This window comes from Neopsephotus bourkii, unplaced genomic scaffold (assembly GCF_033783945.1).
Source record: "Neopsephotus bourkii isolate Nb327-2 ecotype Australia unplaced genomic scaffold, CSIRO-AGI_Nbou_v1 NB_168, whole genome shotgun sequence".
Classification (NCBI taxonomy): Eukaryota; Metazoa; Chordata; class Aves; order Psittaciformes; family Psittacidae; genus Neopsephotus; species Neopsephotus bourkii.
The window spans coordinates 5,907,122-5,932,412 of NW_026900684.1; the positions used below are offsets into that span (position 1 = coordinate 5,907,122).

The 25,291-nt window shown below is 38.9% G+C and overlaps 1 protein-coding gene across 5 annotated transcripts in view; it reads right to left on the reverse strand.

The window, feature by feature from the left end:
* Positions 1-25,291, reverse strand: part of WWC2 (WW and C2 domain containing 2) — a 131,241-nt gene that overhangs the window by 45,151 nt on the left and 60,799 nt on the right. For all 5 annotated transcript variants that reach the window (XR_009728288.1, XM_061372099.1, XM_061372086.1 and 2 more), the window contains exons 8-17: positions 24,457-24,530; positions 20,096-20,338; positions 14,559-14,648; positions 12,163-12,776; positions 8,526-8,649; positions 5,907-5,987; positions 5,736-5,822; positions 2,377-2,569; positions 546-710; positions 133-251 (exon numbers count right to left, since the gene is read on the reverse strand). Coding sequence is in view for 4 of the 5 variants with exons in the window: in XM_061372099.1 (XP_061228083.1) it covers positions 133-251; positions 546-710; positions 2,377-2,569; positions 5,736-5,822; positions 5,907-5,987; positions 8,526-8,649; positions 12,163-12,776; positions 14,559-14,648; positions 20,096-20,338; positions 24,457-24,530 (1,790 nt within the window). In the remaining variant the exon portion in view is untranslated. The remainder of the gene's footprint in view (positions 1-132; positions 252-545; positions 711-2,376; positions 2,570-5,735; positions 5,823-5,906; positions 5,988-8,525; positions 8,650-12,162; positions 12,777-14,558; positions 14,649-20,095; positions 20,339-24,456; positions 24,531-25,291) is intronic.

The window sequence follows — 25,291 nt, forward strand, 5'->3', positions numbered from 1 at the left end:
GGTTGTACTAGACAATCTTTAAAGGTCCCTTCCAACCCAAACCATTCTATGAGTCTATGATCTCCTCCGATAGTACAGCCCTTTCATTTGTCTATTCAGGCATGAACAGTGAGGGAGGAAAGGTGGCTTTACCAGTATTCTTCAGAGCCCCTTTGCTCCTTTTCTTCCTCCTCCTCATCATCTTCAGCCAGCTCTTGTTCTACTGCTTCCAGCTCAGCAGATGTCCTCTCCAGCAGAGCTGACACAGCATCCTGCTCACAAACAAAAAAGATGAAACCAGAATCATGTGATACATAAAGTAAGTAAAAAAATCTGACAGTCCTTGCAAGAGCTGCATTACTCTGTTGCTCCCTGACACCAGCAAACACATGACTTGGATCACAAGCATGTGGGTACTTAAGTGTCAGCATGCAGCATGTAAACTGACTGTTTTTATATTGACTAAATCTCAATCAAAAATAGACTGTTTGTAAAACGATAATGCAATCAAATATGCTCCTGCCCCCTTTTAATGTCACATCTCCCTTTCCCAACACATTGCTCACCAAGTCCAATGAGTCCAAGGACTGCTTGCTTAACAGAGACATGGATTCTTCATTTTGTTCCCTGGGTTTTTTACCAGGAATTTGCTTGCACGGCAATAGGTTGTACCACAGAGTACAAGTGCCATCAGAAAATGATAAATCTGCCAGACTGATCTGAGTCTCAGCCTGCACAAAAGGAGAAAGTGGAAGAAAACAGTTTACATTTGTTTTATTTCCTGCAAAACAGCTGAAAATAAATTCTGCAGTACTTGGCACATAAAACAGGCTGCACCAATCTGACACGAATCCTCATTCCCTCTTTAATGGTAAAAGTTTCTATTGCCCTCCACTTCTAGTTAAAATAAACTGAAGTATGCAGAGCGGTCCTTCATATTGTCTGTTCTGCCGTCTTTCATTTCAGTGTGCAGAACATCCCCTTCTTTTGTGCACAAACCCCTCTGTATCACTGTAAGGCACATGTCTGCTTTCTACAGCATTCAATAATGAAAAACTGTGTCAATGAAACCCAGAGCATCAACTCACAGAGCAGCAAGTTTCAGTCAATTTTTCAGTTGTTCTACCACAAAATTCATCAATACGGCAAACAATAACAGGTGACCTTGTTTGCTCTGACCAGTGAGGAAGCAGATGAAAAGACAGTAAAAGAGATTAAGAAACCCTTTCATTCAGACAAGCGCTGACATCCACTGAGTTGGCACTCTGGGAAAACTTATGAAGTACTTGTGTTTGGGCTGTGCCTTGGAGATTACAATTCTCTGTTCCTTGGCAGAGCAAATCATCTTCAGAGCTGCTGGGCTGCATACACAGCTCTTGCCAAGACTCTTGTTGGGCTGCCCAGGGCTTTCTGCTTTGGTGGGTGGTACTCTGAACTCTTTAGTTTGACCTTGTGATTAACCCTTATGTCTTCCACGTTTTTTTGTTATTGGTGGTGTTTTTTTCCTTCACCTCTGTAGCCCGCATTCTGTTGTGTATTTGTTCTGCTACCCTCCCTTACTTAAAGGGAAATCTCTTACACGCTGGAAAAGGCCAATAGATTCCCCAGGAATTAAGTTAACTTCTACATTTTTGGAAGTGAGAGGCTGTTCTGTGTAGTCAGAACTGAGGTACCCCACCATGCTCTGCATCTCTTCAGTGTGTTGTGACTAAAAATCTCCCTGTGTTACTAAGTCAGGCTCATGGTAAAAAACTCAGCTGAGTTGTACGAGGCCACACAGAAGCAATCTGAAAGTAAATGAAGCATCACTAAGTAGCTGATGACCACAATTAATAACAGTATTTTAGAAGTGCCAGTTCCCAACAGGCTGATCTATGCATCTCACACACTTTTTTATTATTTCTATACATCATAAAAACTAAAAAAGTGGACATCATATAATTTACAACAATGTGCAAGTGCAGTTTGAGTTTGTTCTTTCTGACAAGTTGTGATAATGAGGGTTTGCTTTTTTTTTTGGACATACTGTGGCTCTTTTTCAACTTTAAAATCTAGCGTTAAGAGTAATGTTGCAATTAAGTTTATGGGATATTTTATGTACAAATATCTGAGATGGTATCGATCTGTAATTAAAGGGCTGAGGTGTTTTTTTTTATTTCACCTTTGTATCCTGCAGTGTTAGAACTATCAAAACACCTCCAAAATCTTCCACCCAGAATTCTGTATCAGGAATTTTAGAGAAAGGCAGTATTTTAAGTACTATAGCAACAACCAAATTTTGCTTCAGAGTTTATCTCCATGCACTGTGGAACTTTAGCAGCCTTGACCATCAGAATAAGAGGGGACACTATAAACAAATGCATGTAAAGAAACAAAGGCAGAAATAAAGCTGCATACCAAGCATTCTTCCCGACGACTTCGACTGACCGCACAAACATCTACTCTCAGTGTCTTCTGTAGCAGTGTGACTTGGGAAATGGCTACTCTGAATATCTCGTTGAGTAAAATGGTTTCCATGGCAGGATGAACTTTCGTGCGGAACAGGCAGCTGATATCAGTTGAAGATGGAAGTACTGCTACCCTAATATACCTGACAGAGACAAAACTCAGTCTTTACTTGTACGTAAACCAGCACTTGCTGGGGATGCATGATAGAAGTTGGCCCCATCAACTAAAGGGCTGAATGCCAAGAAAATGAAACAGCAACAAATCAGAGGTGCAATGGAAAAAGGTGAAAAAGAGGAGTGGGAAACTCTTCCTGCCCCTTGCAGGAACATTTCCCAAAAAGGAATTTCTGTGCCTGGTAAGGTAGTAGGCAAGAGAGGCAGCTATTTCTGCCTCTCTCCGAATTTATCTTCTGGTTCAGTACTGCGAACACTGAAGATCATGTCCCAGATGGGAGGAAATATGATCTTAATGTTAATTAAAAACATGAGAAAAATTTGGGTGGATGTAAACCGAAACTCTTAGAATGATGTGAGCAGCACCGAAAAGCAGTGATGTTTTATAATCTTTTAAAGAAATAAACAAACCAAAACCTCCAAAGAAACCAGAAAACTAAGGAAAATGAGGAAGAAAATAGCTAGGGCCACAGCTGCTTAAGATCAATTCATAATGTATTAAGTCAGATTTGGAAGAATGCATCTTGCAAGGCTAAGTTTAAGCACAGGGAGTAAGTTGAAGATGTTACATGACTGCATTCTTTTTATGTAACAAACATGAATGGGTGTTACGTGGGCAAAGGTAATACTAGCTAACCTCCAGGTCTCACTTTAATAGCAGCTTGATAAAGACATTTCTAATGCAATTTGTACATGTTATTTACCTATTGCACAGCTCCTCATACACATGAATGAGCACAGTAATTGTTTTACACCTTTTCTGTGCCTACGCATTAGTCCATTTCTGGTACTGGCTTTAAATAATTGACACTCACTGCAGAACAGAAAACAGTGAAACTAGCTAAAGCAAGAAGAAAAAGCGCACCAAGCAAGATCATTCTGGAAAAATCTTTTCACCCCAGACTTATAGTACTATTATTATATTTTCTGGTAATGACTTTGTATGTATTGTTGTTGTTATTAAAAATTTATTTTTTACATTAATTAAACCAAAAGAAATCAGGTCTGTGAGAAATTTGGGTTTGTTCTTTGAACGTGGGCATAGCCTGAGCTCCCCGGTTATGCCAAGCTTTTTTAGGATAAAGGCTATGATTGAAATTGGCTGGCATGTATAGACTGGAGAGCAGGTATTCAACATTTTGACAAACCAATCCTGAAGTTAAGCGTTAGTGTAATGCGATTCCCATAATGCTGCTGCTGTATTCACGTAAATGTAGGTGAGCAATTTGCATGGTCTACTGAAAACAGCCATTTTAATAGATTAAGCAATTAGGAAACATTTAGAAAAGAGGTGGGAACAGAAGATAAAGTACATTAAAAGTATGTTTAAAAGGTGGTTCATTAGAGCTCTCTTTTAACAATTATCAGCCAGCTTATTTGCATCAGGCCAGCAAGAGGGGTAAACACAAAAGTAAAAGATAAATTGCTCATTGGCTTTGTTTTACAAGAGTGCTTACTTTCATTTCAATTAAAAAAAGAGTCAACCAATGCCTCAGATTTTATTGTGACAAACCTATGAATTCCCAACTGATGAAAGTATTATCCAGACACAAGTAATGAAGAGTATTTGTCTAGGCTCTACCTACTCCAAAAATGAACAGCTCTTACAAACAGTGTGGAAACAGGTATCAGTAAGACCTCACATCAAATCTACTCCTCTGTCTGTAACGGTTCAATAATGTACTAATCTGTCCAATCTGATGTTCTAGAAAATGCAGTTATAACACAGCATCATTTTCGAGGACCAATTTTTATCATTGTACATACCTGTACTATACATATATATCTATATCTATATAATATACACACATATATCTGGAGACCATGACAAATGACAGAAAAACTATTTGCAAGGTCTTTCCCTTATCCTGTCCTTTCTTCCTCCTTGTTTTGTGTAGCTTCAGTTCTATTAAATCTTACTAACAGGAGGAGATGTGGATTTCTGCACTCAAGACTCTCGACTACTAATTATAGCTTCAGAAAAAGAAGCCAGGTACAGTCTAACTTTATCTTACTGAATATTTTGTTGACATTCTTTTTATATTCTATATTGTATACTTTTCCTCTCAGCTGTGTCAATTCATTCTTCTGTAGTTTTTTTATATTCCTCTGCTAAATACTAGTGAACTTGGAAGGCAAGCAGGGGAAAGATGGAGGTTAGAGAAGGAAGGATGACTGTAGACACCACTTGTTATTAAGATCAAACAAAACCAAAGAGAAAATCCAACAAGCCACTCAGGCCTGTATGCCTGGACATCCTTTCAATATTCGGTGGCTTCCTCTTGATCTACCCATCAAATGACGTGGGACAGGAGGAAGGGAACCAGCAAGAAAACCAAATTTTGCAAGGATTGATTCTGTTCTACTCTAATCTTATTTCCCTTCTCAACAGTTTAAGCTAGGTTTCCAGTCTGTAAAAAAACCTCACTGAAGTACAAGTGTCCCCAAGGAGCCAAGGCAAGCTGTACTTATTTCTACAGATGAGAGTGTTGGATTAGAATCTTAGCAGTAACATTTTCTTATTCAGGCATTTTTCTTCATTTCCTACATATGAGTTCCTCTGCAATTATTCTAGACCTTTCCTATTCAACACAAGTTGACTAACACAATATTTCCAGTTCAACAAAAGAACTAATTCTTAACAGACCACCAAGCTCCAGTCATGAGGGCTGGTGTATCTCAATGTGGCTGTGCTTTTCCGCCTGCAATTTATTGAATTACCCCTTACCTTTAAAAGCTCACTTAAAAGACACACGCTATTTTAACATCATTTTACATCAAAATTCCACATAAATGTAAAAAGACAACATTCTGAGATGAAAGAATGGCAAAGTATCAAAAGAACATTCTTAGTAACAACAGAATAGCTGTTCTGCACTCACAAAGCTACAAGATGTTTTAAAACACTGAATGAAGCATCATTAAAAAAAAATCATTTTGTTTCACTTTAAAGGAACGTGCAAATTTGCCGATAACTACTACCTGCAGCACTGCTGGAATATTTAAAAGCTCAGTACTAACACAGTTAAAAAAGTTTTATATGTATGTTAGTGCTGTTAGGCAGTAAACCAATCAACTCCTTTGAAGAATTTGTACAATTCATTATTGCTACTGCACAGTGATTGTTTGACTTACACTTTAGAGCCAAGGGGGACAGAAAATGCCAGAAGATTTCTGAGCCGTACGATGATTATCACAAAACTTGAATTGCTGTGGTCATATCTGTTGAAGAAAGGACAACATAAGGGAAGTTTACAAGTTGCATTCACGTACAAACAGAAATACTCCCTTCACTTACTCACTTACCTGAGTCCTATTTGTACCTGGGCAGCCTCTAGAGGTGTTGCATCATCTTCACTATATACAATATCATCAGTTTCATTTGGTCTAGGGCAAAGAGTCAAATACCCAAATTAAGGAACATTACAGTTAGCTTTCAGCAGTAATTATGGTATGTGTAAACAGAATGCATATACATTCTCCTGAATAGGCTGATTTAATTACAGCATTGCACTCCAAATGAGAATTTCAGAGCCTACACAATAGAAATACCTGTCTGGGGGACAGCTGCTGCCTGAACAGTTTGACAACTCCAGTAATGAATCAGAAAGACCTCAGGCTGATTACTGAAGCAGGCCAAACTAACAGGCAAGAGAAAAATTCATGACATTTTCCCAGTCATACTTTGTAATTCTTTATCTCCCTACTGAATACAAAATAGGAAATCAAGATCTGTAATAAACATCAGACCACACGTGACCTGGGTTTGAAATACTGTTTTGAAGAATATTCAAGGAGCAGGAGCTCTGTAAAATAAAGGGGTTTCTGTGCAAAGAAGCACCTTTCCTCTGAGCCTGTTTTCAGAAGCATTCAAAGAACCAAAGGGCTTCAAATCTTGCAGCTGAATAGCAACTCTAGCATTCAGTGGAATTACAGAGAATCCATGTGGCAAAATAATTCCAGTCGTTCTCTGGGAGGTTTGACTGAGGATGCAGGATTAATGTGTTTCACTGATTTTTAAAATGAGACTGTTGGGATCAATAAACAAGATCAAGATGAGAAGTGTCAAGATAAGAAATGTGGAGAATGACACAGGCATCCCACAAGAAATGACAGCTTTAATTTAAGACTCTGAATCTAGAGGCTTCCTTTTTACTATTCATTTCCTGGCTGATGGCTAATTTGACAGAGTATGTTTATTTCATCCCCTGCCTTGAATTACTTAATACAAAGGACTGGTCTGTACAGCAGATATCACTGTAGTGCAACTTCTGGAGCACAATGACAAATTCTAAGTCATTTCATACACAGTGCTCATAAAAACACGTCTACTAAATATAAGCAACTCACACAGAGGCACTCATTACCTCTTCACTGCTTCCTACTCAGCAATAATTAAGAATATCCACACCTGGACTATCTACAGTCTGTACATCTTAGCTTCCACAAATGGCAATAGCTTCCTTTTCTACACAGGCTTAGGGAACACAACCGTCTTCTTTCATCTTTTCCTGCGCAACAACAGGAAGACAATGGGAATTTGTTCTGCTTTCCACCTATCCCACTACTTTCAGCTATAGAGGACTTGCAAGACAAGAAGACTTGCTCTAGAGAACATCCACAGCTTTGGTCCACTGTCTGTTCATTTCTATCCATTGGACCTTGTAACTGAAGCAGGCAGTCTGTTTTGATCACAGTGACTCAGAATCGAAACCAAATAGAACGACAGCAATGATTACTTGGTTACTGAACCAAAACACACAGCCACAGCCACTCTTTCAAGTGAAGGCTGAGTTTTTAATAGATGGGTGCTTATTTCAGCCCAAGAAATTGCATTAGGTCTAAACGAAGGCATGGAAAAAACTAATGTTAGGATTTCAGAGTTCAGGGTGAAATATGAGGTCATGACCTAAGGTGAGATTGAATGGGCATTGCACTAGCTCAGGAGAAATCCTTTTTGTATTTCAGCTTTTTATTTAGTCTCAGCTATTTATTACCTTTTAATTTGTGAAAGACTTGACAAATAAAAGTAATTCTATCAGAGGCCAATAAAACCCATTTATGGTATCAAAATTCAACTTTGCCTGTCCTAATAGAAAAGCATTTAGCCTGGCAACAGAAGACATCATCTGTGCCTTTGTAACCACCCTGCTAAAACATCTCTCTGACCATGAAAAGGACAAAACATTTTTAATGTCAAAGACTTGCTGAAATTGAGGTGAAAAAAAAAAAGATTCTGGTTTCTCTCATAGTTCTCTCATAAGTCTTCCCTTATGCAGTCTAAAGTTCATTGTTGTCACTGCCATAAACCAGACAATACTATATAAGCTAGTATGAAGAATCCTGTAGAAGTTATGCATTGTCAAAAAGCAACAACAAAAAATACATTTCTTATATCCTGTTTACCACAGTGAAGCATAAACATTAAACCCCAACCCAAATTACTTTTATACCTACCTTACAACTTATGATTTTTTTATCTTTCTTATATCTTTGTTTTTTTTTAATGAAATTTTTAAAGCAAAATCCTATGCAATCTTAAGATTGTACCTAAACAAAACAGTGAGTGACAAGAATCACTCTGAGTGAAGTCAATGCAGCCACATGGCAGAACCTGTATTGTTTGAATTCAGCTTTTCTCCTAGGAACACTTCTAGCAAGAAAAAAGCCTGAAGATCAGAAGGTAGCTTATTAACATTGCTCAAACAAATTCTACAAGCACTGAAATGCAAGTTTATTAGCTTAAAAAACCCGAATGACACCTCCGTTTGGAAAATGTGCCCTTCTTTCAATATGAAAGTACAAAATATTTACAAAAAAGACACAACCAATAGCCTACTTATATAAATACTTATGGTATTATATAACTGCTTATAGGTGTATTTAAATTTTTGGTGGAAAGACTGGCATTATTCTCAAACCTACTGTTTTACAGAAGCCTCATATACACCGCTATCTCCAGCTACAGACTCATCGGACACAGCAGCAGATACACAAGCTGTTTTCTCCTCGAGCAGGTTGCTAGCTGTTCTTCTTGGTAAGTCTACACCTGCAGAAAGAAAGAAGAATGAAAACTAGTCCAAGAGATTAATAGTCAGAAAGAGTGAGGTGCATTGCTTAGAAAGTTGTGAAGTTGAAAGCAGTGACCCTTAACTGAGTATCACAGAGTAGTTTTGTTCCACATCATTAAACATTCTGAGACTGTAGTGCTCTTACCAGATACTCTGGCTAGGGATATAACCAAACTGATGAACTTGAAAATGTATAGCTATTATTCTTTCCCAGAGATACAGGCTCCTATCATCACCCATATCTGTTGAGCTGGTTATTAGCCTTCATTATCATCCTTGTTAACCCTCATTATCTTGATCTTTAAACCTGCATTTGCTGTGTTCACAATCTGCACTGTATTAACACTTTGGCTACAGGCAAAGTGCTTGCCTACGGTTTATTAAAGATTTAGAAGTCGGAGAGACACCCTCTCCCCAGTGATACAACTGCTAGAAATGAAAAATCCCCTCAGGTTTACTATCATCAAAAACTTTTTATGCTCAGACTCTTTACTACCAACTACTACTTAGCTTTAATCTTCAACTCGCATTCATATGCTGGTGTCATGCAGTGAAGCAGCCGCATTCACGGAAAGCCACGTTCTGCAGCACAGTGAACCGAAGGCCTATGCAGTACTTTCATCTGCCAAGGGGTGAGGATATTGGTATGCATTATCATCCCCACCTGAATCATGACTTTACATCTTGTTAAGATGTTTAAAATTTAAGGCTTCAGATTAGATGATTGATTGCTGCATTCCTGCTTTTATTTATGGCAGTGAGAATGCTTTTTCCTTGATGATGAAGTGCTCTTTCTCTTTCCCCCCACCATGTGAGGGGTGAAGGTGATGACATGATTTATTGATTACCCTTAGGAATTACCACAGAAGCCTGAATTGACTTTGACAATGACAGAGACTGACTGGAAGAACTACATGATATTCCAACTTGGTTTCTGACAGCAGGGGCATGTGCAAAGGAGTGAATATCTGTATGGTTCACCTGTGCAGAAAATTCAGAGACAGAGAAGCAGGTGAGCACTGTACCTGAAGAGCCTATGCAGATTACTACATGAAAATACTAGCTATACTGCCTTCAGGTGTGCCTGTCTACCTCCAAGGGTAAGGTTCATCAGTATTCAGATTTGTAGTCTTGTAAAACTTCAGTGTGTGGGCTGAAATTTTCCGTGCAGATTTTATGCCTCTGGCTGAGTTTGTTGAATACCATTTGGCATCACAGCAGTTTCAAGAATGAAACTGGAGTAGAAACACTGAAACAACCCCCAATCTTTGTCTAAGGTACTGAAGGCTCACCATGAAGCCCATTTTACTGTGGAAACTAGAGCTATTGAAGCATAATTAGTTAATATCTGGCTTTTCAAAATTTAAGTGCTTGTTTTGGCAGCCTTAATACAGATTTAAAGATAATTTGTGTCATATATATAACCCCATATGAGGAAGTATCAGTATGATGAATCACAGGATGAATTTGTATTTTAAAACCGTAACTACTTATAGGCTTAAAAGACACACTGATGCTATCCATAATGATAGACCCTCAAAAAAGCTCAAAAGCATTAGACATCCACATGATGCCTTTGAAATGATTTAAAGAAATTTTAAAAGAAATAATTCTGATTCTTCATAGCCTTATGTGCTCCCAAGTTCCAAGCCATCTTAAATGTAGTTTTCAAACTAGCTGAATTGCAGCTGATTGCAAAGACAAAGAGACCAGAACTTGTTGTTCATTTGGAAAGGATATGCTACTGAAATACGGGCAGGAGAAATTACTTTTTTTTTCCCCCATCTTTTATAATATAGCTCTAAAGGAAAATTACTACTGTGTGCCACTATACTGAAAAGACAAAGGACAAAATTGCCCCCACCCCTTCCATGTTTTCCCACTTTGCATTTCCCAGGTTCAGACCATTGGGACATCAGTTTCTTTCTTCCCTTTCTGCACAGTTGAGCTGGGGAGGGGACAACAGGGGACGGCCAGCTTGTACTATGTATACTGTTACATTTCTCTGGTGGTCCCACATTGCTCTGGTCCACACTGAAATTACTACAGTAATGCAGTAAGCTAACCTCATTACCCAACAGATGTTACAACAATTCCATTATATATATATATATACACATATATATATATACACACACATACATTTATATAAAAAATACATAAATTTTTCTCATGAAAATTCAGGTCTGTATCAGTATGTCCAAATTCTTTTACTAAAAGCTGGCACAAGGGTTCAAGCTTGGCAACAAATCTGGACAATGCACTCCCTAGAGCTAGGCTGTATTTATTCCAAGAAATCCAAACTCCTTAGCCGCTTCACTGTCAACTCCGGCCCAGAAACGTAGAGCTGGGAATGCTGGGTGCTGATCAGGTTTCAAACAGGGCTGCCAGTGCTCAGCACTAGTGGAAATCTGGCTCCCTCAGTTCTTCCTTGGCAAAACAGCGCCACTTCATAACATAAACACAGGAATGGTTTGCAACATACTGAAAGGCAATAACACGATAAATGTGCAGAGAAAGCACCATATACTGTCAACCCTAACAGAAGGCAGCAAAGACTGAGGACAAGCCATCAGTTCTTGACAACTGGGATATCTGAAGTTCTAACTCTGCCAAAGGCTTTGAAAATATAGATGATTAAATATGTTGCACGGCTTGTACTGCAGACTGGAAGTGAGATTCATTACCGCCATCTCGAAATTACCTAGTTACTAAGGATACCTCAGTAACTCACAGGGTCATTCATCCCATCTTGGTTAAAGGGAAGTATGTTTTAGGACGAGATGACATCCTTTTGGAAGTTATCCACAGACTGCATGGGGAAGCCTACACTAGGCGTAGGAGCTCTGCTCTAACTCACATGAATGAAAAGCTAAAAGCTATGCAAGCCATGTTAAAGATGGGAAGAGTCTCACCATACAGGGCATGTGATCACTTGTTTCTCCTCAGCTCACAGCTCATAGAAACAATGACCTGCAGATCTTTCAGTGACAGCAGGTTCGTATAACTAGATACACACATAAAAATTCTAAATCTTAGGTCCAGAAATCTTTGTCACAGAGGATGTCAGTTTGTAACTTCTTCAGCGAGAAAAAAAGCATCTGATTTCACATTAGCAAAACCCAGCAGAGGGTATTTCTGCTCTGCCCCCACATTCATCCTGACAATACCTAGGAACACCATGCATCCTCTGTGTCTTCAAGATCCAGCTTCAGGGTTTTCAGCTATTTTTTCATGACAGAGTCTGCAATACACGAACTTTCCTTCTGAGACAGCTACTGAAAAACGTAGAGGAATCAGACTGACTGTAGCAATCTGCACCCAAAGCTAGACATTATGAAGGTCCCTCAGAACTACTGACTGTCCACCATGGCAAATGTGTGCTAACAAGACACTCTTCAGTGACATGAGGTACCTCTCCACTCAAGGGCCAGCCTTTGTTTCAAAATTTTCATGTTACATACACATTTGGCATTAGGCTTTTTTATTACCTGAACTTCCTTCATGTAGAGAAGGCAGAGGCTGTCTAACGCCTTCATTAAGGTCTTTATCATCTGTACGAATCTGAGATCCCAATCTGGCTTCAGAGTCCAGTAATATTTGGTTCTCACAGAGATTAATGCCTGCAAAATCACCCGAAAGGTCACAGTCCTCAAAGTCCACGGTGAGGTGATGCAGAGGGGAATTTTGAGCTGACATGGAAAACGCAGCTTCTAAAACCAATGGGGAGCCTGGAGGGGACAAGGAGGAGAGTGAGGATCTTGAAGAAAGCGATGTCACAGATTTGGGAGGTTCACTCAGTTTGGGATGGTCTGCAGTAGAAGGAGAGTCACTGTAGCCCAGTCTCCCATGGGAACTGACCACTTCGTTTTCATGAATAGTAGTGATAGGCCCCAAAGGAATGTAACCACTTTTTTCTTGCAATATAAAGTCAAGTTTATACTGATAGTCCAAATCTGTTATTTGATCGCCTTGGTTATAGTAGAGATCTGTGGAGCTGAGTGAGTTTAGCGACCCTCTGCTTGACGTGTTCAGAGATCCCCGGCTGGACGCCAGAGATCCCAAACTGCTCCCTGAAGACACAGACAACGTACTAGCTGAGAGGCTGTGAAGAAAGCACAAACATGGACACTGACGTTACTAAAGTCAACCAGCACAAAATGGAACAAGGAGAGGTAACAATGACTGGAGCTGCTGTGTAACTGCTTACAACTGAATGGTGCTCAGGGCATTATGGTTTCTAAGCAGCCATACTTGGCTTAGATCAGCGTGCCCAACCTGCATGCTACCAGGGCAGTTTGTCCAGGTTATGGCAAGTTGCCAAAGCCCTTTGTTCTCTGCAAAAGGCTGCAGGTTTTACAAACTGGTCCAGCAGTAACCGCAGCCTTCTCAGCTGTTGTATTTGCTCAAAGACCTGCTCAACTCCGGTGTGGGTGCTCATGGGATCAATGTGGCAGGAAAGGGAGCCCCAGGAAGGACGTTATGGCAGCAAAGGAGTGCTGCCACCTCTAGAGCAATCTATGCAGCCTGCCCTCTGCCCAAGCACCTGAGAAAGGTGGCAGCTAAAAGGAGACAACTTACAGGAGAGCTGCTTCACACATATAATACAACACACACTCTACATGTACAGCAAATCCAATTACATAAGCGTGGCAAAGGCCATAGGCCATAACATGCAGTCTTCTGTTAATAACAAAAAATAAGGAGCCTTGCTAGGCCAGAGAAACTGTGTGTCACTGCATTGGCTCAGTAGGACTCTGCTGGGAAATAACGTCAGGAAAATAATGCAAGGCAACCCCTTCTAAACACTTCAAAGATGTTCACTGAACAGTAACAGAGCTAGCGACTTTAAATATTTTTGCCTCTGGGCTAGAACACAGCACAGAGAGACTTCCCAGCGTCCAAACAAGAGCACAAAATACTTTAAAAATAGTTAAAATACTCTTTCCATAACTAGTCACCAATCAAAATGCAATATATGGGCTCTGGCTGAGATGTCTGAAATAGCTAAGCCAGCCCAGATCCCAGGAATAGGAAGGTACGTCTTATTGTGAGAGGACCTTTTCCTCTTAACGCCCCAGGTTGATTTCTAAGAGAATACATTCATTACTGCAGTGTCCGATTGGTGTATCCCATCGGGATATGCAAAAAAATTCAGGATTTCCTAAATAAATATAGTGGGCACATAGTTTGGTAGCCCAGGGTAACAGTCCAGAAGTGAGAGAAACTCTTTCCTCGGACTAGTTGTATACATCATTAAATATTCCCATGAGGGCAATGAGTTTGAGTTCACAGTTGCTGTAACCAATCACATTTTTGTTATCACTATGAATTTCATAAACCCAAAGTCAGATTTTGAATCAATAACTGTCAGGGAAAAATAATCCTGCTGAGGATACATTTCTGCCTACAGAAAGTCAGTGTTGAAGAACAAAACCAGAATCAACTATTCATGTATTTACATGCATACATGTACTCATTAAGTCTCTCCAGTTATTACATAGAATAAACAATACAGTTCTAATAATTGATTTTAGATAGAACTCTGAGAAACCATTTGGTCTCCTCAATGACAGAATTTGAAGATACAACCAATTAGACAATTCCTGATTTATTTACACTGAAGCAAAATAATGTCTGCCTGTCTAACTATGGAGGCTATGCAGCAAATCCATTCACTCCAGTCTGGACTGCTTACTGAAATTATAAAGGTATGTAAGGTTTTCATGGTGGCAAAATGCTTGAAGCTATTACATTTGCATTTTCTTACTTAAACAAATTTTGTTCAGCCTCCAGCTAAGACAAAAACCTAAGAATGAAGTTGAGGCATTCAGGTCCACTAGATTGTTGCTCTAAACAGGTTTAACATTATGCAGTATGGGCTCACCTCCTAAGTTGTGAATGCAAATAGGTAGTTAACTTTGTAGTTTCTTCAAGTTTCTGTACCAGCTCTTTTCTTCTCTCCTCCAGTTTCAATCTGGAAAGAGAGTAAGCACAGGTAAGCACTGCAAAATAATCTGGAGGCTAAAATACTTTACAGGTAAGACAGAAACAAAGTGTTTTCATCTGGTTGCCAACTACTAAAATCCAAGAGACTGTGTTAGCTCTCAGTCCTATCGTAAAACTCTAACCACTCCAGCAGAGTGACTTAACCTGCAGAATACTAAGTACTGTAATGAACCTGCTGAGTGTGCAGACAAGCAGAGTGTTGGTACATTCACATTGTACCAAGGGGAATGTGCACCCAATAAAAAAGTAGCAGATGAGCACGGGGAAAATAGCTGCAACTTCAGGACAATAAGATCTGCGCTAACAGAGTTTTAAAAGCCCTGCTCTAGGCTGGCTCCTCACTTCATAAGGTTTCAGAAAAAAAAAACAAAGGAGCACTAATACCAATATTAGCCCTGATGATGCAAGAGCTTGAGGCAGCATTGCAGAAATTTACAAGTAAAGCACTCCATTTGATTTCAGAGTCTTCATATAGAGACAGTAAATCAAAGCAGCATTAAAATGTAAGGTTCTGAGATGATAAGATCACATCTCGAGCTGAGACCCCACATGCAGTACTGCATTCAGCTCTGGGGCTCTCACCACAAGAGGTATGCGGAACTGCTCAAGCGAGTCCACAGGAGGTCATGAAGATGTTCAGAGGGCTGAAGCACCTGTGCTCTGGAGGCAGGCTGAGAGAGGTGGGGTTGTTCAACCTGGAGAAAAGGCAGCTCTAGGGAGACCTTAGAGCAGCTTCCAGTACCTAAAGGGTGCCTACAGGAAATCTAGAGAGGGACTTTTTACAAATGCATGTAGTGACAGGACAAGGGAGAATGGCTTTAAACTGAAAGAGAGGAGATTTAGATTAGATATTAGAAAGACATTCTTTACTGTGAGAGTAGTGAGGCACTGCAACAGGTTGCCCAGAGAGGCTGTGGATGTCCCATCCATGGCAGTGTTCAAGGCCAGGTTGCATGGGGCTTGGAGCAACCTGGTCTAGTGGAAGGTGTCCGTGACATGGTGGTGGGAATTAGAACTAGATGATCTTTAAGATCCCTTCCAATCCAAACCATTCGATGATTCATTCTATGATATAGGAGTCCTTGGTAAAGATTTCTACATCCCAACAGCTCTGTCACCACCTCAGAGGCACACAGCATTGTGATGCTCAGTATCAAGGTTCACCTTTATAAAAAAGCAGGATTTATTGACCATTACCCAGCGCAGCTCTAAACCCACAAATTATGGAATCTCCCATTCCTTTTAGCTGGCTGCTAGCAGAAAGGATTCACTAAGTTTTACAGTGATTTTTTTCTTTTTATAATTCCCTTTTATCACTCCATTTACAACACCAAATAAATTGCTTTCCCTCAGTGGATTCAGCTAAAACTCTCCTGTAGTTGTGGATTAGTACATTCTCCTCTAGCCCTTGCTCAGTCAACTGATACATGTCACAAGTTCTCAAGCAACTAATCTGAGAGACAAGAAACTGCATCCCCTCTTTAAAAAAAAAAAACCCAAGTGGCTGTCCATTCTTAGAAACCATTCCTTTGGCCTCCTGGCATCTCAAGGATGTGTAAATTAAAATTCAGATACAGAGAACACTTCAAAGAACAAAACCCCAAAATCAACCATTGCTTTCTTATGCAAAGTGAATTAAATACTTGAGAGTTCCCAGAATTCATTCTCTTTTGAGTGTCAGATACCAGTAAAAAGACATTAAGTCCTCAATTCAGCAAAGCATGAAAAGCACTTGCTTACACCCATGCTTATTCAGCCAGTGAATCTGGGTTATGCAAAGGTGAATAAGTTACTCCGAGGTCAGCCAGGGTGTGAACTTCCACTCCACTGCCCATGCTGTGTGTGCTCTTACACCGCAATAATGTGTTCATCTGCCAGTACCTGCTAGGACTGTTAAAAGCATACATGGTGTTTCATTATTTGCTTGGGAAGGCATACACAGGGGTTTCCAAACCAAGAATTATGCTATCGGATACTCTCTCCTACCATTTTACTATTTATCAGTGCCTTGTGTCTTCTTTTAAAGCCTAATCTATCCTGCTTTTCCCAAGCAAGAGTGCTCTTCAGTAGCTCTTTAGTGGCTTTTCAATACTGAAATATCACTTTTATCTTCAAGGAAGAGGCACGAAGATTGCTTTAAGTGTTCAACTACTCATGGATAAAGGCAAGGAAGAAAACTAAAAGCTTAGAAACTTTTCTAAATGGAGCCCTCAAAACCTGTAGTTTTTCTACTGAATTTGTACTATTACACTAAAAGGTTTGATTTTTTTTTTTTTTGTTTGGGGCTTGTTTGTTTATTTTTTTCTTTTCCTCCAAAGCAGAGCCAAACGTTTATTTCCCTTTATTATCTTGAGGAGCGTGATAAAACGTATTTTATCCCATATAGTTCAGCTCCTAAAAAACTCCTTCCTGGATGTAGTTTGATCTACTAGTAATTAAAGCAGTAGTATTAATACCTGTAGGTAAATTTCACAGAGGTGTTAGTCACACATTACAAACACAAGCTGGATGATGAAATCACTCCTGGAAGTTCCAAGACACATAGTGAATAATTTTGTATTTCACAACAAATTGAGATTCAAGGAATTATTTTTTTGTTTTTAATCTACACTAGTCAAAACTGGGAGATAAAACCCCCCGAAGCCAAAGCCAACAAAGCACCCTTCAAAACTTTCAAACAACGAATTTCCCTCTTTACAGAATAAGCAGGAACTTTAATATCCCCAAAACCACGTAAATACCTGAATAACCATCATGTTACCTATTCTGACATGGGCCTCTCTCAATCTCTCCTCTTTGCACCCCTCCTATCTAAATTAACCTATTACTTGTTGTGGGATCAAGACATTTTTCTCCAGTTTTGATCTCAAATTGTAACATTGCCGAGAGGGACTCAGAGTCTTAAAAAAATACATTAAAAAGGTGAAGAGCAGATACTTCACCTTTCAATGCAAACTTATGTGGACGTGCTTATGACAGGCACAAGAGCAGGGGCCAGTTTTGCAGGAAAGAGCATAATCAAGTAGTTATGTCACACATCTGTTTAAATGTCTGTGATTGCTTAGAAGGTTTTGCCAAGGACTGAGGCAGTAACAGAATCCCCCTCACATGAGGGAACCCAAAGGCAAGCAAGTAGCAAGTTTTCCACAATCTTGTTATTTTGATTTAGTTACTGGAAGGTTTCTTAAAGCAGTCAGAGTATGCACTGCCTCTGATTTTCTGAAGCTGGTATCTTATGATCTACATCCTCCTTCTCTAAAATTGATTCTGTGTACATCTACCAGTGGCAATTCCAGCATCCTGCTCCAAAATAACCCCAGGCAATGATCTAACACTTTTGTTTTAAGTCAGAGCAAGTCTTCTGTTCCTTCCCCCTGAAGGAAAAAAAGAAAATAAAAAGAAACAAATCCCAACCCAGACAGCCTTCGTCACATCATGCTCTGTCTGACACATTCCATGGCTTCTTCCACTGTTGCTTCATTATCAAATTCATTATCCAGTGAAAACACTGGATATATTGAACACTGTAAACCTAAGGCGTTCATGAAACCTCATGAAAGAAAGCAGTAATGCAACAACAGTGCAGCACTTTGAAGATGGCATGGTTCCTCCACTGACAGTGGAGAGAAGAACCTTCCTTATCTCCAAGAAACAAAATTCTGAGGGCTGACCTGATAACAATTAAATGTATCCTTTTCTCCAATTAACAGTTCAGGAAAAGTTTTAGCATCTGAGTCCTACAAAATGAAGATTTTCTTTATGTTCATAGCAGACACACCAGAAATAATCCTCAAAACAGCATGGTGTAAAAGCCTTGATGCGCTCTGAAGTCATTAAGGGAGACAGCTTTAATACCCTGAACAATTGCTGGTAGAAATTAACTGGAGATTCACTGGAATAGTAAAAAAGCAAACCAGAAGCCACCATACATGCCACCTCAACTGGCAGTGTATAACATGAAATCTTACAGCAACCTTAGAGAGCCAAAAAAATAAATAAATCCACATTTTCAGGAATAAAAATCCAATGGAGAAAAATTTGAAGAAAATAAGAGTGAAAAGAAGTAAGCTCTAGCAACTACTTGTGTCACTATACATGAGGAAAAAAGCCTGCTGTTTCATTTCATCCTGACAATGAGACAATTTTACTTGCCCTTGGTACTTCCAGTTTGGCATCAGACACATATGAGAAAATGGTCAGATGCAGGATTTTCTTTGGCACTAAACAAGCAAATCCAAAACACAAGACTAAGAAACCAGCTACCTATTTACATCACGAGTCAAGACTTGGCTCTTACTTACAATGGCATATTAGCAAAATCTGAGATTTGCATTACTTATTTGTGAATGTGATTTTATTATTGATCCCTTATTCTCCATTTATTAATGGATGTCAGAAAGCAACAGTTTCACAGTAATTCAGATACTACTAACACGTCTCCTGTAAAAATATGGTTCTAGCAGGACATAATCCCTCTAAAACATGCTTGGATTACATACTGCAGTTTGAACTATTAGGAAGTGTATAAATATGTCTAAAACTCACATGTAATATACACATTCGTACTTTGTAAACCAAAGATTTCCTCACTGCTCAGCTACAGTTTACGACCCATCATCTAATGCCACTAACAGGAATGTCACTGTTCAGTGAAACTGGAACAACAGCAGGTGTTTCTTAGCAGAGGGAAGTATGAAAGGCTTACTGTGCTGATTGTATTATTTCAATAAAGCATACTACACTGAAACACACAATGACATTTGCGTTTATTGCATTTTATGTGAGCTAGAGGTGCCCATAAATTTATTTCCACTTACAGCTGATGAAGAGTCTATTTGTGACAGTCACCTTTGATTTTCTCAAACTCTGAATCTGGCTAAAACAATTTATTGTGGGAGTCGCTTCAGTTACCAGTTAGGTAGCAGCAAGTTAGTGAAGTTTTGCAGCAATTATCCTTCTCTGAACTACTCCATTCCCCTCCTCTGGCTCCATATTTGTACGTAATAAAACTCCCAATGAAATGCTTCAGATGTTGCAACGATCAAGATAATCTTTGTAACCTGAGTCCAAATAGTTTACAGCTATTATCAGAAACAAGTAAATGATGTATTGCCCTCCTGCTGGTATGTTGACATTCCTCACTTATTTAACATCTGTCACAGGCATTTTCATGCTGGTAACAAACACAGAGCAACTGATATTGCAGAGCGCATACAGGGTGTTCACATTCTCTCATAGTACAGAAGACTTCTTTGTGTTTCTGCCCAGTGGGCTAATAACAAATTTAATTAAGATCTACATAGAACAGTTACTGAAGGAAAACAGCCCATCAAGGCATAGTTCAGGGTCTGCACTGAGTACAAAGGTTAGACTGCAGAAGGCAGCATTTAATATTAGAAAAAACCAACTCCTTACCTCTCAGCAAGTGCTTGACTGGGAGTGCTTTTTACAGAGAGCAGCTCTTCTTCAAGCCTTTTCCTTTCTGCTTCTAGCTGCTCTAGCTCATCTTGAGTACGTTTGCATGGTGTAATAAACTGGAGTTCCTTTAAAAGCTCTTCTTTTTCATTGATTAACATCAGTTTTTCCTTTTCCACATCCAGTGCCCCAGGCCAAGCTTCACTATCTAGCTTAGAGAGTTCAATCTTCAAGTTAGCCATGCTAAAATAAAACAGAGCAGATTTGTCTGAGCACAGCACAGTTCACAAGTCCCAGAAACAAGATAAGTGATACAGTGTTTTGAAAGCTGGCAGGATATAACAACATTTTCTGCTCAAAGCCATACATTTAGTTTCACTTCAAAGAATGCAGACTTCACCAGAAAAACAAGACACCTATCCAGGCCAACAGCAACATGCATACGCATTAAAAATGAGCTGCTCCTGCGTTCCATTGCCAAGTTTGAGTAGAAGTCACAACGTAAATAAAAGCTCTCTTGAAAGCGATCTGTCTGGTAACATGGTAGTGGCACTCTGCTTTACTTACTGAAGAACATGATGGAATTCTCCTCTGCTGTTGGAGGCTGCCTTGCTCCTCACAAACAGCAACTACCATGGTGAAAGAATGCACCACAGAAAGATACTTCAGCATGCATGAATGCAAAATTTAACAGGCAAAAGCATTGGTCTTCTATGTGATTAAGTTAAAAGGTAATTGGACAGCACCTACCTAAAGAGAAAGGAGATTATTTACTCAAAATTTTGAGTTTGTGCAACTGCTGTTCCCATTGCAGATGTCAAATCAGGGTTAAGACACCCAAGACTTGGTTAGCCGTACATGTTCTGTGAACACACGCTTATAATGGAATCAGAAACCTCCCTACATTACTATTGTACTATAGCTCAGTCCTGATCAAGACAGGTTATTTCCAGTGTTCAGCCTTCAGAACCATTCTGTCTATGGGCTCAGCAGCATAGCTTAAGAAGTGCAGGTCTTGCAATAAAGACTCACTGTCCCCTAGGAAAGTCTAAAAATTCCTGTTATACGTGCCACATTATCTAATAGGACTAATAACTTGCAGTCACTTCCAGCCTTAGCCACACCTGAACCAGCTGCGCAGCTGAAGGTATGGAAGCTCTGAACTATGTAACAGCTGAAGATATGGAAGCTCTGAACTATGTAACAGGTGCCTTCTGCACCTCTTTCTTGTAGGCTGGAAAAAGGCAGAGAAAGAAGAAGTTAAAGCAGAAAGATATTCCCATACAATCTAGGGCAAGAGGAACTTATCTGTTACTTTTATCTGTAGCTGCCATAGTTACCCTACATCAGCTCAACAACTGATACAAGTCTGTGCAACTTCAATATTAGCAGGCACTACTTAAGGTAATGACCCATTTCATAAACACACACAGAGATAATTTGGTATGTATAATCTTTCTGCAGTTTTGACAGATCTCTGGGAAAACGTTTTCTTCTTTCCAGTTTGTTTTCTGTGATTAAGAAAACTAACAATATCATGCTTATTTTGCATCTCCAGTTTTAATTTTACAGTACATTAAGGCATTCATTTATGGGCAAAGCTAAGAATAGTTAATGATGAATCTAACTACCCCATTGCTTATACTAGAAGCTGAACAACTCATCTTCCCACCAAACCCCTGCAAGAACAAGTTTTACTCAGGGTATTTTCACAGAAAAAAAACACAATGTAAAGTAAACAGAAATACTAGCAGTGCTGCCATAACCAAATGGTGGGATGAAATGAAATTAAGCATTTCAACATATTTTGCAGCTCTCACGTATATCACATATATTCCACAGTCCCTTAGAAGAGCAGTACTCAAAGGGAAAACAACCGAGTAATTTCAGATGGATAATGAAACGTTAAGACTTTCACCTCCAAGTCACTGGTTCTAGCTAATTTTGTTCTGAAAGTACCTGCTACTGACAGCTGTTAGATGGCCTGTGGGATGCAATGGTCGTATCCAAATAGTTCCCTTGCTCCTGTGTTGTAGACAACCCTCTGCTACCATAACGGACTCTTTTCATCTGCCTCACAGGCAAAAGACTGGATGGACAAGAAAACTGAACTGGTCTCACTCTTAAGGAAGTCCTTGCGTTACAGGTCAACAAGGAACATTACCCAAATATTCATCACATCAAGACAGGATTGTAAGCATGCTGTATTGGATCCTTTTGAATAACAACTGCAAATGAACTAAGTATAGTTAACATCAACATTCCACCCCTTCAAGACATTCTGCTGGCTAAGCAACATAACATATGCAATAGATGAAATTATCATTTTCAAGTAGAGATGTTCACTTACATGATCCCCTCTTAGTTATTTTAACACAGAACAACTAAGTATTTTCATGTTTAATATTTCAGAAAAGAATTATAGTGATGATTACAATGGCCATAGTACTTCAGAGGGGTCTAATTAGATACTGAACTTTATGTGCAAATTGGTATGTAACTTCATTAGTTCAAGATATGTAAATTTTATTAAGTTCACCCAGTAGTCACTGATAAAACCAGTATGTGCAAACACTTTAAAGACTTTAACAGTGTCTTCAAGACATACAATTCTCTTATTTAAAGCTGAAAAGAATATTCATTACTAGGCAGTTTTCAGATAAAACTACATAAATATACTAATTTAAAGGAGATAATTTAACCTTGAAACACACTAATGTTATATAGAACAAATACTTAGTTATGCAAAGGTAAACGAATGAACTACTGAAATTTTGACCCACATTCTTGGATGACTAATTTGTGAGGCAGCAAGATCTTATGCTGCAGTACTCATACCCTGAACTGGTTTTCTTTTCTCTTTATCTCTTTCTATTTTTCAGGTAGAAGTGGTTAACTGACTTACTGCCAGGAGTTTTTTTGGTTGAAAAAGTGAGATAAACCACAATGCTAGGACTTCTCTGTTTTTGCTGTGTCTTGATACCAAGAATAATCTGGATCAATCATGCCTTAAAAGAAATATCATCTATCCACATCACTATCTGACAATTACAGTTGTGTACATAATGATTCTGAGCCAATATCATACATGTTCAATACTGAATAAGCACAACAGCCTTAGCACTATGATACAATCAATGCATTCATCAAAGAATTCCATCATATATCTCAATAGGGATATAAAGAATGACTGTTGTTACCAGCAAGGATGGTAGATGCTACTCAGGATGAGGAGGGTATATGTTTGAAATTAGGCAAAACCCCCCAGTAGATTGTGCAGCCTTCTGCCTTTAAAACATAAAACTAATTATGCCTTTACTTGCTACTTAAAAGCTGCAAGTTTATTTTCCCGGTTTTCTACTTGACCATGCAGATTAAATGACATTTTAAGCACATTTTTAACCTGGAAAAAGAGTGCTGTTTTTTATTGTATTGCCTTCTTTAGTTCTTTAGAGTGAAAAAATAACTTTGGGTATGGCTTAAGGTTTTAGATTTCTATTCCCTTTAAATTAGAAACTCCATAACAAAAACCATAATGTTTCTGAATAGCTGACACCTGATTTTGTGAAAAGTATTAGAAAAATAATATGGCATTAATTAATACATTGTTAAGAGAAAGATACTACACACACACAATTATTTTTTTTTTAATAGTAAATCTTCTCCCAGTATTATGCAGCACTTCTGGTGCACCAGAAGACATGTCATTCTAACCCTGAATGTTCTGCTTTCTGATGCCCATTCTTCAGTGCTGTGGCAATTCATCAAAATGGCCCTCCTTTCATGAGCAGCCCCTGCAGAACTTTACTTGAAAGGCATTCCACATTCATCAGTGGAGCCGTTCCTGATTTCTTTTCTCCGCAGGTTAAACCCACTAAAAAAAAATAGACTCCATAGGGATAACAAGGTATGTAAATTATGAAAAGTCCTAGGGAAAAAAGATATAATTAAGCACACTAAATCTGCACTGGAAGTCTGAAGCAACTCTAAAGCTGAAGAACCTTCAGTGGCATAGTAAACTGAAAGGATGATCCCAAAGCAGCATAAAATGGGCATAAATAACCTAGTGACTCCTTTCAGTGGAAATCTACCTCGCTCTATTCCCTTAATCCTGGAACTGATATTAATTTGTCACCGTCTTTATTTTATTTCTTAATACATTCAACTTAGCATTAAATGTAGACCTACTTTTCAAAAGCGCCAACTGCTTCTGAAAGTCTGCGCATTCTGAAGGGAAAGAAGCACTTTGCAGTGATGCACACTTGCCTCAGGAGAGCAGCCCACTAGATGTCACTGCGAGCACAATGTGCTGCAGAGATGGCTTCAAGGTTGTATCTTAACAAAGCAGCTAACCCTATTACCTTCTTTTTGCCTCTTCATATTGAAGACTTAGTCTGACCTTCTCTGCTAAATTTGATTTATTTCTTGCTCCAACCTGTTGAAAAAAGAAACAGCCTTATTAATGTGTAAAGCTGTTAAACGAATCAACACCACCTATGCACAAGCTAGAAAAATTGTTAGTTGAAAGACTACAACCACACCCACCTGCAGCCACACACTTGCTGTTAAATGCCTAGTTAGGAATCTACTCAGATGTACAAAACAGTGCTGTTTTCTTCTGATCCAGTTCATCTATTTTTAACTCTGTATTACCAATTGTCCATATTACATTGGGGTAAAGCAAAAGCATTTTCCAACAAGTCTCACAGTGCTCACACCTAAGATTTTGATCTACTTTAGAACTCAGTCAGTCAAAGATTTCAATAAACTTGCAATAGAACATAGCTTAGCTCTTTGTTTGGAAAACCTTGTACAGTCTTTTCCTTATAACCTCAGCTCACAGAACTTCAAAGAAGGTACAAAACTAAAGCACAGATTTCTGTATACGTAAAATACAGCCAATGAAACAGAAGGTTTTAATGAATTACTGAACAAGTAGTTCCACTGACAGTTTTTCAGCTGCATGAAATGAAATCATACATTTAAATTCTGAGATCTTGTTTCTGAAAATTAAAAGCACCTTCATGTTGAATTAAGCCTGTCAGGTGAAACGTACCCTATAGACAAATCAAAAAATGCTATCTGTTTATGCTGATCTTCACTGTACTGCAACTATTTGATTAAATCAGACTGTCATAAATTCTTCATGCCAAACGTGTAAGTTCATCTTCATTTAAAATTTAAAGAGGGGAAAAA